Source organism: Moschus berezovskii, chromosome 18, assembly GCF_049115385.1.
Source record: "Moschus berezovskii isolate FMDL1 chromosome 18, NW_MosBer_1.0, whole genome shotgun sequence".
Lineage (NCBI taxonomy): Eukaryota > Metazoa > Chordata > Mammalia > Artiodactyla > Moschidae > Moschus > Moschus berezovskii.
In genome coordinates this window covers 34,940,976-34,953,965 of record NC_142477.1, presented here as the reverse complement: position 1 = coordinate 34,953,965, position 12,990 = coordinate 34,940,976, and the positions used below count along the sequence as shown (strand labels likewise).

Here is a 12,990-nt window from a genome sequence, read left to right as displayed (position 1 = left end):
TAGATGTCCATCGTTCTTATTGAAGCACCAATCACCGTGCAGAAGGCGCTGCGGCGAGCCCGAGAGCTTTCCCTCTTGCGGTCCGGCTTTCTCGGGTTTGCTTTTTAATTCTCTTGCTTTCCTGTTCCGGAGCCGCGGGCGGTGCTACGGTCTTGGAGGCTACATTATAAGTCTGGCTTTACTCTAACGGCGACCTCGCAGCCCGAGAGCTTTTTCTAGGTAAAAGGGTCAGCTTGTGGGTGTTGGAAGAGGGAGTGTTTCCAACTATCCGAATTTCAACGGGGCTGGCGTCGGGCTGGGGCGAGAGGCGCCTGGGAGTTAGGATCCGGCAGCTCCTTTTCAGATCTGCAGCGAAGGGCAGAGAAAAGGGACCCTAGGCCCGGACCCTGTAAATAAATAGCAGTGAAAAATGAGACCTTTCATTCATTGTGGCGCGCATGTGGTGGTCCAGGCCTGGGGCCGCCGGGATCTCGGGCGGGGCGTGAGACTGTAAGTTTACATCGTGGGGCTCACTATCTGGCGGGAGATGTAAACAGGGAAACACGCAATTACGGATCAGCCAGACATAAGTGACCGGACTGGGAATTCAGGTGGTGGAAGAGCGCGTTAATAGAAATGGAGTCACACTTTGCAACTCTTTCTACAAAGACTGATGTTCCTGCACATGTTAACTGTGCAAAACGACTCCCTCAGTTTCCCTGCTTCCAAACAGCAACTTAGGAGGAGGCAGACTCCGAAAATAATTACTTTTCCAGTTGCAGTGAGTTCCTTGACTTTTGAATTGAAGTTCACAGCCACAACACAGCCTGACTGTGCCTTTAATAGGTCAGTTTCATAATCAGTGCTTTCAGATATTCTATTTCTAGAAGTATCCATGAGGATCTAATAGTGAATGTTCAACAACAGTGAACGCTATACAGGAGTATTGGTGATTCTAACTCTTGTCCACCTCTAGATTCAGTACACTCCTTTGTGTTTCCCCTGGACTCTTTTCTTGTGTTTATCACATTATGTAATTTAAAAAAAATGTATCTGCATATGGATTCTGGGCTTCGGGAGCCCTGCTTACTATGTGCCTTACTCCTCTTTGATCAGGCCTGTGACTATACCCCACCTGTCTAGGCTCATTAAATGTTGCATAAATCAGTGAAAAGGCCTGCTTTTTGTCTGGTTTTGGTAATGCAAACCTGTTGTGGATATATTCAATAGGGAAATGTCCAGTAGCAACATAGAAACATTTATCACTGGTGAGCCAGTAAACACTTACTGATCACTTACTGTGTGCAGGATGTTCTGCCAGGTGCTGTGAAGGATACAGGAATGGTTATGAGTCAACCCAATTCATCAGGGAGCTAATAACCTAGTGGAGGAATTAAGACATGTACACACATGATTATTATATGAGGCAGTCTTTGGTAAGTGCTATAAAAGAAGTAAGTACAGACTAAGAGCAACAGAACTCTTGAGGGAATGGGATTACTTCCTAAAGGGAACCAAGATAGGCAGCACAGAAGATGTGACATTTATCATGGGTAGATGGGTTACAAATTAAATGGGCAAAGTCACAGGGAGGGTTTTTAGAAGACCAGGAGTAAAGAATAAGCTGGATGATGGTACTTCATATGTTAGGAACTGGGAACACTTAGGGAGATAGGAGAGCTTCCCAGGTGGCCCTAGTGGTAAAGAACTTGCCTGCCAGTGCAGGAGACATAATGAGAGGAGGGTTTGATTTCTGGGTTGGGAAGGACCCCTGGAGGAGGGCCTGGCAACCCACTCCAGTATTCTTCGCCTGGAGAATCCGATGGACAGGGGAGCCTGGTGGGCCATAATCCATAGGGTCGCAAAGAGTGGACATGACTGAAACGACTTAGCACGCACACAGGATGATAGGCACTTAATGGAGGATTAGCCTGGAAGACGGAGAAGGCAATGGCACCCCACTCCAGTACTCTTGCCTAGAGAATCCCAGGGACGGGGGAGCCTGGTGGGCTGCCGTCTAAGGGGTCGCACAGAGTCAGACACGACTGAAGTGACTTAGCAGCAGCATCCTGGAAGAAGTTGGGTCCAGATTGCAGAGGGCCTTAAATGCCAAGCATGGAGTTTGAGCTTGATTCTTTTGGCCCCAAGTAATTTGTGGTGACAGGATGGGCTGTCTAGGTCCCAGGTTTATCATGAGGGTCTTGAACTGAATGATAATCATTCAGTTCAGTCGCTCAGTTGTGTACAACTCTTTGCGACCCCGTGGACTGCAACATGCCAGGCTTCTCTGTCCATCATCAATTCCGGGAACTTGCTCAAAATCTCATGTCCATTGACTGTGTGATGCCATCCAACCATCTCATTCTCTATCGTCCCCTTCTCCTCCCACCTTCAATCTTTCCCAGCATCAGGATCTTTTCCAGTGAGTCAGTTCTTCCCATCAGGTGGCCAAAGTATTGGAGTTTTAGCTTCAGTATCAGTCCTTCCAATGAATATTCAGGATGGATTTCCTTTAGGATGGACTAGTTGGATCTCCTTGCAGTCCAAGGGACTCTCAAGAGTCTTCTCCAACACCACAGTTCAAAAGCATCAGTTCTTCGGTGCTCAGCTTTATGGTCCAACTCTCACATCCATATATGACTACTGGAAAAACCATAGCTTTGACTAGACAGACGTTTGTCAGCAAAGTAATGTCTCTGCTTTCTAATATGCTGTCTAGGTTGGTCATAGCTTTTCTTCCAGGGAGCAAATGTCTTTTGATTTCCTGGCTGCAGTCACCATCTGCAGTGATTTTGGAGCCCAAGAAAGTAAAGTCTGTCACTGTTTCCATTGTTTGCCTATCTATTTGCCATGAAGTGATGAGACCGGATGCCATGATCTTCATTTTTTGAATGTTGAGTTTTAAGCCAGCTTTTTCACTCTCCTCTTTCACTTTCATCAAGAGGCTCTAGTTCCTCTCCGCTTTCTGCCATAAGGGTGGTGTCATCTGCATATCTGAGGTTATTGATATTTCTCCCGGCAGTCTTGATTTCCGCTTGTGCTTCATCCAGCCCGGCATTTCGCATGATGTACTCTGCATAGAAGTTAAATAAGCAGGGCAACAATATACAGCATCGATGTACTCCTTTCACAATTTGGAACCAGTCTGTTGTTCCATGTCTGGTTCTGACTGTTGCATCTTGCTCTGCCTACAGATTTCTCAGGAGTCAGGTCAGGTGGTCTGATATTCCCCTTTCGAAGATTTTTCCACAGTTTGTTGTGATCCACACAGTCAAGGCTTTGGCATAGTCAATAAAGCAGAAGTAGATGTTTTTCTGGAATTCTCTTGCTTTTTCTGTGATACAGCGGATGCTGGAAATTTGATCTCTGGTTCCTCTGCCTTTTCTAAATCCAGTTTGAACATTTGGAAGTTCTCGGTTCACATACTGTTGAAGCCTGGCTTGGAGAATTTTGAGCATTACTTTGCTACCATGTGAGGTGAATGCAATTGTGCGGTAGTTTGAACATTCTTAGGCATTGCCTTTCTTTGGGATTGGAATGAAAACTGACCTTTTCCAGCCCTATGGCCGCTGGTGTGTTTTCCAAATTTGCTGGCATATTGAGTGTAGCACTTTAACAACATCATCTTTCAGGATTTGAGATAGCTCAGCTGGAATTCTGTCACCTCCACTAGCTTTGTTCATAGTGATGTTTCCTAAGGCCCATTTGACTTCATATTCCAGGATGTCTGGCTCTAGGTGAGTGATCATACCATCATGGTTATCTGGGTCATGAAGATCTTTTTTGTATAGTTCTTCTGTGTATTCTTGCCACCTTTTCTTAATCTCTTCTGCTTCTGTTAGGTCCATACTATTTCTGTCCTTTATTGTGCCCATCTTTGCATGAAATGTTCCCTTGGTAATCATTAATGAGATATTATTTGGTGTTTACTTTCTATTAAGCTCAGTGCTTGATAAGGCTAAATAATCTGAAACTATTTTCATGAGCCATTTGAAAATCTGCCTTAAGCCTGTTGGTAAAACTTTTGGTTAGAAAGACTTTAGAAAGATGCTTCTAAATTGAAACTTTCTGAGTTAATGTTTGTTTGGGTTTTTAGAACATTTTGCTGAAGCCCAAATATTTGGAAAGCTGTTCCTCTTCATAACATTCTTCAATGGGAAGGACTGAGAATAAGAATCAAGGAAAACTGTTATGTTGACCAGATTATAGTTAAGTTTGAATCTAAATTCTAGTCTCACTGAGGGAGAAAGAATGTGGAGTGGGAGAGCAGAAATGATTTTTCCCTCCCTAGTCTTTTAGCTGATTAGAGATGGAATATGCCTAAGTTTCCAGTCTTTTAAGGTACTGATTGTTTGAATCAGAAAGACAGGTACTTCAGTTCAGTTCAGTTGCACAGTCGTGTCCGACTCTTTATGACCCCATGGACTGTAGCACACCAGGCTTCCTTGTCTATCACCAGCTCCTGGAGCTTGCTCAAACTCATGTCCATCGAGTCAGTGATGCCATCTAACCATCTCATCCTCTGTCACCCCTTCTCCTCCCATCTTCAGTCTTTCCCAGCATCAGGGCATTTTCCCATGAGTTAGTGCTTCACATCAGGTGTCCAAAGTATTGGAGTTTTGGCTTCAGCATCAGTCCGTCCAATGAATATTCAGGACTGATTTCCTTTAGGATTGACTAGTTGGATCTCCTTGCAGTCCAAAGGATTCTCGAGTCTTCTTCAATACCACAGTTCAAAATAATCAATTCTTCTGTGCTCAGTTTTCTTTGTAGTCCAGCTCTCATATCCCTACATGACTACTGGAAAAACTTCAGCTTTGACTAGATGGACCTTTGTTGGCAAAGTTAAAAATTAGTTGTGAACATTAATTTAGTTCATCATGCTCTTAATTTTATTAGTATGCTAACTGCATTGGAGCATGCAAAATCAGTGTTAAGATAATCACAGAAATATTTTCTAGCATGAGCAGTTTGGGAAACATTTTTATATCTATTTGTTCTCTCTGTTCTCTAGAGTTTATATTCTCTGTGGAAAATGTGACATATTCAAATAGTACATCACGATGCAAGGCAGTGCATGGTGAGTGGTCTGATAGTAACGGCAATCATTTTGGGCAACCAGGGAGGAGCAAACACTGGCCATCTGGGGTGGGGAGGGTTAAGATCTCTGAGGAGGAGGGTGTGTGTTAACATAGGCCGTATCCATGGCTGGGAACCCAGACCAGAGCAGTTAAGGAGCCATCCTGGAGCCCTGCCCTGATGGCCCTGGCAGTTCTGAAGTCAGGTAGACATCAAAGGTGAAATGAGGTAATGAGCTGGTGACCTGTAATCATTGTAGGACCTGCCAAAAAGAACCACAGAGCATGCGAGAGCAGGGTACCTAACAAGACCCCGGGGGTGGTGACATTGGTTGTAGAAAGGCCTGCAAGGCTATTACTGTAGTAGTGAGGCAGGAGAGGACGGTGTGGAATGGATGGACTCAAGTATCTATGAAGCTGAAATGATACAGGCGTTTGAGCATAAATGTTTAACTAGAAGGGTTAAGGGAGGAGAAGTTGTCAGGTAATTCCCTGGTGTATGACTTGGAGACCAACGAATGGTCTCATCTGTTGAGACAGAAAGGGGCTTCTCAGGTGACACGAGTGGTAAAGAACCCTCCTGCCAGTTCAGGAGACATGAGAAACATGGGTTTGATCCTTGGGTTGGGACGATCCCCTGAAGGAGGGAACGGAAACCCATCACAGTAATCTTGCCTGGAAAATCCCATGGACAGAGGAGCCTGGTGGGCTACAGTCCAGAGGGTTACAAAGGGTTTAATGCATGCATGCATGCATTGAGATAGGAAACACTAAAAAAGGAGCAGGTGGTATTCTCTTGGAGGGCAAGGTTATTGACTCCTTTTAGGACATGTTGAGTTGAATTTGTGAGTCTGTGCTGAGTGGGGAGGAAGGTGTGGCAGGAGAATATTCAGCGTATGTGTAGAAACATGCTGTGTGTGGACAGGATGACATAGTAAGGTCAAGGTTGGGGGGAATTTGGAGAAGTACACCACAGCAGATGGTTAACACTGGGATGTGACCTCCTCATGCTGGAAGTGGAGCCTCTTAGGAAGCGACAGGGTCCAGGGACTGACCATGGCTTTGGTTGAGTGGCTGAGACCTGGGAAGAGGAGTTTATTGGCCCTGAGGAGTTTCAGATAGTACAGAGAACTCAGTATTAGATGGGTGGAATAGTCCAGCAGCCTGAGGGGTGGTCGGGTATTGGTGAAAGCTGTTTACATAGTGAGTTTTTCTCTTTTCTTTTTCTTTCCTCCACCAAAGTCACAGAATGTCGTTCCACCCAGGAGGACCCAGGTGTCCCCGAGGGCGAGGGGGACATGGAGCCAGACCCTCCGCACCAGCCTTCAGGCCCCAAAATCTGAGACTGCTTCACCCTCAGCAGCCTCCTGTGCAATACCAATACGAACCTCCCAGCGCCCCTTCCACCACCTTCTCCAACTCTCCGGCCCCCAATTTTCTGCCTCCGAGACCAGACTTTGTACCCTTCCCTCCGCCCATGCCTCCTTCAGCGCAAGGCCCCCTACCCCCCTGCCCGATCCGGCCCCCGTTCCCCAACCACCAGATGAGGCCCCCCTTCCCCGTGCCCCCCTGTTTCCCGCCCATGCCGCCTCCGCTACCCTGTCCCAATAACCCCCCAGTCCCAGGAGCGCCTCCGGGCCAGGGCGCCTTCCCCTTCATGATGCCACCGCCGTCCCTGCCGCATCCGCCGCCGCCTCCCGTTGTTCCGCAGCAGGTCAATTACCAGTACCCGCCGGGGTACTCGCACCACAGTTTCCCACCTCCCAACTTCAGCAGCTTCCAGAACAGCCCCAGCTCCTTCCCGCCCAGTGCTAGTAGCAGCAGCAGCCCTCACTTCAGGCACCTCCCTCCGTACCCGCTCCCCAAGGCTCCCAGTGAGAGGCGGTCCCCAGAAAGGCTGAAGCCCTACGACGGCCACAGGCACCGGGACCACAGTCACGGGAGGGGCGAGCGGCATCGGTCCCTGGAGCGGCGGGAGCGAGGCCGGAGCCCCGACCGGAGAAGGCAGGACAGCCGCTACCGGTCCGATCACGAGCGAGGGCGCACGCCCTCCCGCCACCGGAGCTACGAGCGGAGCAGGTAAAGCACACCTGTGGTTTATCAGAGACGTTGCGGAGATCCTGACTCAGGCCATTTCTGCGGCTCAGCAAACCAGGCCAAAAAGGTCCAGCCGTGCATTTCTGTGTATAAAAAGAAAGGGCTGTTTAGAGGGAACGGCAACTGATGAGGAAAGAAGTTGACCTCAGGAGAAAGCCACTTTGGAAAGCATCCCCAAATTAGCAACACGGGTTCATTTCAATGAATGTAAGCCAATTACCGTACAGAGTACAGCTGGCATTTTAATGATGAGCAATAAAAGATCTTGTAGTTGTTTGTGTGGATGTTGTATTTAATTAGGTTCGGTATGACCATCTTGTCAGGTTATTGCACTGTGAGTTCTTTTGGAATCAGTGGTCTGCAGGCCGCTGTTATCAGTCAGGAGTCCAGCTAGTTAACAAGCTGAACTTGCCTCCTGATTTTTAGGATAAATGGAAGTTTATCTTATGTTTTTGCTTTCTTGCTCTGTTTCTTCATAAAATGAAATAATACAGTTTTCAGAATAGCTTTTAATTTGATTCTGTTGCATTGAAATGTATGCATTCTAAATAAAATTGCATTTAGAACATACTAATCCACTCCATATTAAATTTCTTTTTTTTCCCCACCCAGAAGACCAAAAATCTATATTTACAAAGGTTTCCAGCAGACATTCTTTGATGGGTGTCTAGAAATTCTCTGAAGTTATATGTAAAATTTTATGTCTATATATCTTTTTCTATAAGTAAATCAGTGGCTTAGAGGAGATTCTTAAGAGATTGTGTGAGTCTGTTACCCTCAACCTAAGAACCATTGGTTTAGATGGAAAAATAAAAATGTGCACATATCCATTCTACTAATATTTATTTGTACCTTCAGTGAACTGTTTGTATCAATGAAGATTTTTGGTTTTCCATTTGTCAAGCTGGTAATGGTATTTCTCTTTCTGGCTGCTGTGGGGTGTTCACTCACTTTCATTGTCTTGTGGAACTTCTGTGCTGAAAAGTTTGAGGTGCCCAAACCAGGTAACCTTGTTACTTTGATTTGCAGAGAGTGAGTCTTGACTCCCGTGGAATTAATGTGCTTCTTGGTTTCCATGTTGTTCTTATGGCTGTCTGTTTGATTCTGACGGAACATTTTGCCAGTAAATGGTAATAGTCGTTCTCAGTCCTAAAGGTTTGGAAGGAAGCCTTCCAGGCCTTAGAAGTTTTGGAAGGAAATTGCACTATTGCTTCTCCCTGATGCCTAGTCGAAGGCAGAAGTGACATGTTTCCTGCAGGGGTGACCGATTCTGGTGGGCTAAATCTGACTAGAGTCGGTAGACTTAGAAAAGTCTTTTCAGCTTGACTTACTGTTCCTTGTCAGTTTTGTTCTTAACTTTGTGATGGATTAGTTGGCAGAGGCCTGTGAGGGTTTATTTTACAACTTTATGGTGAAAATCTAAACTTGAAAGAGTTTGATAGTTTTCTTCAGACTTAAAGTGATTGTTAATAAACCTGTCTTTGGGGAAACATTTTGCTGCAAACTTCAACATTCTAGATGACTTTTTTTTTTTTTTTGAGAGTACTGTGGTTTTTAGGGTTCTGCTGTTCCTGAGTTCTCCCATCCAGGCTTAAGCTTGAAGAAACACTGATGTCCTGTAAACTGAGGATCCCTGTCACTCAGTGAAATCAAATGCTGAAAAAAATGACCTTTAATCCCCGTTAGCCTAAACCACAACCCCTTTACTGTGGGGGATCCTAGGCAGTTAGCTTATCTTTCTACATGGCCTTTATTTACCCTGGAGTTGTTTTATGATGTCCTTGCGTGTGTTTGCTCTGGAGCAGCCTTAATATTACAGCCGCAGTACAATCAGTTCCCTCTGGGGGTCTTAGTAGAGTGTCAGTCCTCTGTCTTATATAGAATGCTTCTGTGAACCAAACATGGAGCCTGTGAAGTGCTAGTATATAACTTCTGAAAGTACACTGGAGAAAACCAGACGTTCACAAAGTTGTGCATTAGATTAGATGAAGTTTATGCAAATTCTTTAGTGTGTCCTCTGGCTGCTTCTGCCCTGGGTTCTTGGGGTAAGTGCATCCACGCTTTTTCAAATTTCATTTTTCCTTTTCTTCTTTTCCTCCTCCGAAATCTGGGTGAATAGTGATTACAAGATTGTTTCAGGGCAGGCTATTTCCGGAGAAGATTTGTGAAGAAGTAGATGCATGCATTTGCTGTCATGAAAGATCCAGTTTCTTCCAGGGAATGGGAAAAGGAAGAGCTGCAGGGGCAGCCAGTAAGGAACAGGGCAGTGGCTTCCCACACTTGAGCAGTGTTACAGCACAGTAACCCCATACCTGTCCTGTTGAGTACTGCGTTGAGCCATTGGAGAGCTAGTATTATATATCTAAGGAATAAACTTCATGTTTCCAAACTGGGAAGAATTTTTGGAAAAATAACTGAAGCATTGTTTTTCTTGCTTTAAATGGGTTCATCATATAGTATTACAGTGATTTATATTGGTCTTTCCAGTTCATAGCCACTCAGAGGTAGCAGTCATCATGAGAGGTGCCACTCTTGAATGCAAAATCCTATCCCCTAGATGTTACAAAAACAAATGAAAAATTAGGAATATCCTTTAAATAGAGTTTTTATTTGGAAATAGAGGCAGTTTTTTTTCAGCCTCCATGCCATCACAAATTACATTATATCGTTGTCATGTGATACCACTCTCTAGGTGGGATTTGCTGTCTAAAAGTAAGCTGTCATTTTAGAAGTGTATCAGATAAAGAATGTGGAATCCCAAGCACTGGCTACCTTGCTTTGGACAGCTGGTGTGTACATGAGCCTTAAGTATATGTTAAAAGTGTTATTCAAAGAAGTCTTTCTTGAGGAAGGGGTGATTTTTAAGTGGAAAAACAATTTTGTGTTAATATCTAAGATCTCATTAATTTTGTAAGTTGATTTCAGTGAATTTACATTTCTTCTATTTGGCTATAGGTGGGGGATTATTATTTCTTTTTTGTCCACACCGTGTGACAGGCATATGGGATTTTAGTTCCCTTACCAGGGATCGAATCTGTGCCCCAGCAGTGAAAGTGGTGGCGGGGGAGGTAGGGGGACGAGGGGGTGGCGGTGGTGGGGGTGGCTATTTTTGAGTTTAGACATTTTTGTATCTTCTTGCTGGACTCAGGCTAATACAGCATTTTTTTGCCCTACTCTAAGACCTAGTATTTATTTCCTTTAGATTTAGTTCTGATATAAACACACTGGGATTCCAATTTTTGTTTCCGATCTCGTACTTATTGATTAGGCTCATAAGTTATTACTGTCATTATTACTAAGTTCCAGCTTTATATTGGAAGGTTTAAAATCCTGCATTCTAGTTTTACACGGAGTAAACTCAGTGTCTCTATTTAGAGTTTTTTCCCCCCTGATGAAAACAGCACTTAAATCTAAAGTGACTTAGAGTCTCATGGCAGTTAGTGATGACTAAGAACTATACCTCAGGTGTATAACCTGTAAGAGTTTAGAACTCTTCATTATAGACCCTTGTCCTAATCTTTGCTGTATGCATTTCTTTGTTGGATGAAATTAAGAGTGTTCCAGAAATCAATAGGCAGTTGAATCCTTTGAAGTTTTCCCTGTAGAATGATTGGCTGGTTGGAAGGTCTCAAGAGAAGATTATGATAAAATTCCCTTCGTTGCTCAGTATTAAGTATGACTTCTTTTTTTTTTAAAAGAAAAGAGCAAGAAATGTCTAAGGTAGTTAACTTGCGTAAAGTGAAATGCTCCTTTAACCTCTAATAAATGAAGGGTGAATAAAAATGTCCCATAGTGAATAGTGCTGCAAAATACTTAGTTGAGGTGAGGTCCTTTTATTTAGATGAATTCAGTGAAAAGAGATGGTATTTTTGAGTCTTTCTGTTGAAAACAGCTTTGTGTATCAATTCCTTTAAGAGAGCGGGAACGGGAGAGACACAGGCACCGGGACAGCCGAAGATCACCATCTCTGGAAAGGTCCTACAAAAAAGAGTTTAAGAGATCTGGAAGGTAAGCAAGGAGTTGACTCTGGAAGAAGTCATAGGATTATCTCCTGAAGTTGAGATTTTGTGCTTTTGCAGGGTGTCAGCCAGGTCTTCAGAATAGCCTGAGCATCTGTCCAAAGAACACTGTGAAAAGCTAAAGTAGCCAGTTACTGAAAAACCTTTTATTTCAAGATGTATATAGGATGCACAAGGAAAATCTTGATAAGTCCCCCAAATTAGGCCACTTGGTGACCTCAGTTGCTGTAAAACTCTATATTAGTAATTCAGGGTTTGTTTTTTTTTTTTAAAAGACCTTGAAAATTCATAATTATGCTCTTAAGTTTACTTGTTTCAGAAAAAAAAAAGAAAAGCAACAGTAACACCTTATTTGGAATGTGACATTGAAATTGTTGCAAATAAAAATTTATAGGACGCAACCAATTCTATATCAAGAGCTAAAAATTCATGTCTTAATAAATGGTAATTAATAGTATTCTCGATAATCTGACAGATTTTGGGTCAATTATTCATTTTCCCAACTTTGTTGTTCAGCAAAGGAACTTTTTTAAGCCTCAGTGTCTTTGTCTAAAATAAGGACAGTTATATTTGCCTGATTGAGTGACTAGGGGTCATTGAGATAACACACATAAAACACTTAGCATTGGCCCAGTAGTGCCAAATAAATGGTAACTATATATATAATTACTATCTAATCACTTGACTCTAAAAAGGCAGAAAAAAGTATTAAAGGTAAAATAAATTAATAAACTAGAAAGTAGAACTATAGCACCATAATAATATTTGTAAATAAATGCAAGATTTCTTTGAAAGGCCATACAATTTAAAAAGTGGCAAATCAAGAAAAGAAAAGCACATATCCATTAGATATAAGAAGGAATGTATTATTATAGGAAAGAAGGGGATTTAAAAATTATAGTACGTTGGTATAAGTACTGATGTTTTGTTTGAGAAATTTAAAAACTTGGATGTGATGGGTTGTTTCTATGAAAACTAAAATTATAAACCTCATACTTAGAGCAGAAAATTTTGATAGGCCAATAACTATGGGGAAAAGTTGACTTTGTGTCACTTCCAAAAAAGTTTGAAACTTTTTAGAACACTGAAGAAAATGAAAGGAAAGCTCAGCTGTGATATCAGGAAAATCCAAATGGCAAAACTATCAATGAAAAGAAAACCACGAAACAATTTCTTTTATGAATATGGATATGAAAATACTGATTAGTATATTAGCAGGTTGTTTTCAGTTGTGTGTTATAATAGTTGAGGGTTTATTCCAAGGTAGCATGGGTAGATAGGTTAGTATTAGGAGATCTATAACTAATTCTTTGTGTCAGAATCTCTATAGAGTTATCTCAGTACTTGCGTATTAGCTATTTAAAGTCGCATTCAATTATAGTAGAAACTGGTAAAGTAGGAGTATGAGCAGACTTCTGTAACTTGATAGAGAACATTATCTCGTGATGAACATGATTGATACCATCTGAGAAGAGCCAGATTTAATGCCGAAACCTTATAGGCCTTCCCATACACGTTAGAAAAAATGACAAGGAGACCCCATTTCCTACCACTGTCACCTGTTGTACATCCTAACAAGCAAATGACAAGCATTGTGTTCTTGTGTGTCCCAGGTATTGTACGGTACGATGATAGTCTTTAACAAGAGTCCCTGCTTTCCAGGAATAAGAAAGTTAAGTGCTGCGAGAAGTGCTTTTGATAGAGCAAATACCTACTGCTTCTGGGACACAGTAGTTAGTAACTCAGTTTTGGGTAGTCATAGAGAAGCTGACAATGTACTGATTCCCTGGAGTATGGGGAGGAATGCCTAAGGAAAG

The 12,990-nt window shown here is 42.9% G+C and overlaps 1 protein-coding gene across 5 annotated transcripts in view; it reads left to right on the top strand.

The window, feature by feature from the left end:
* Positions 1 to 72: 72 nt before the first annotated feature.
* Positions 73 to 12,990, top strand: part of DROSHA (drosha ribonuclease III) — a 121,930-nt gene continuing 109,012 nt past the window's right edge. For 3 of the 5 annotated variants that reach the window (XM_055422234.2, XM_088827641.1, XM_055422231.2), the window contains exons 1-4: positions 73 to 219; positions 4,994 to 5,059; positions 6,300 to 7,136; positions 11,070 to 11,162. In XM_055422234.2, coding sequence (XP_055278209.2) covers positions 5,043 to 5,059; positions 6,300 to 7,136; positions 11,070 to 11,162 — 947 coding nt within the window. In that variant the 5' untranslated portion in view covers positions 73 to 219; positions 4,994 to 5,042. Of the gene's footprint in view, positions 220 to 1,287; positions 1,416 to 4,993; positions 5,060 to 6,299; positions 7,137 to 11,069; positions 11,163 to 12,990 lie in introns of all 5 variants that reach the window. The other 2 variants (XM_055422232.2, XM_055422233.2) reach the window with 2 other exon arrangements.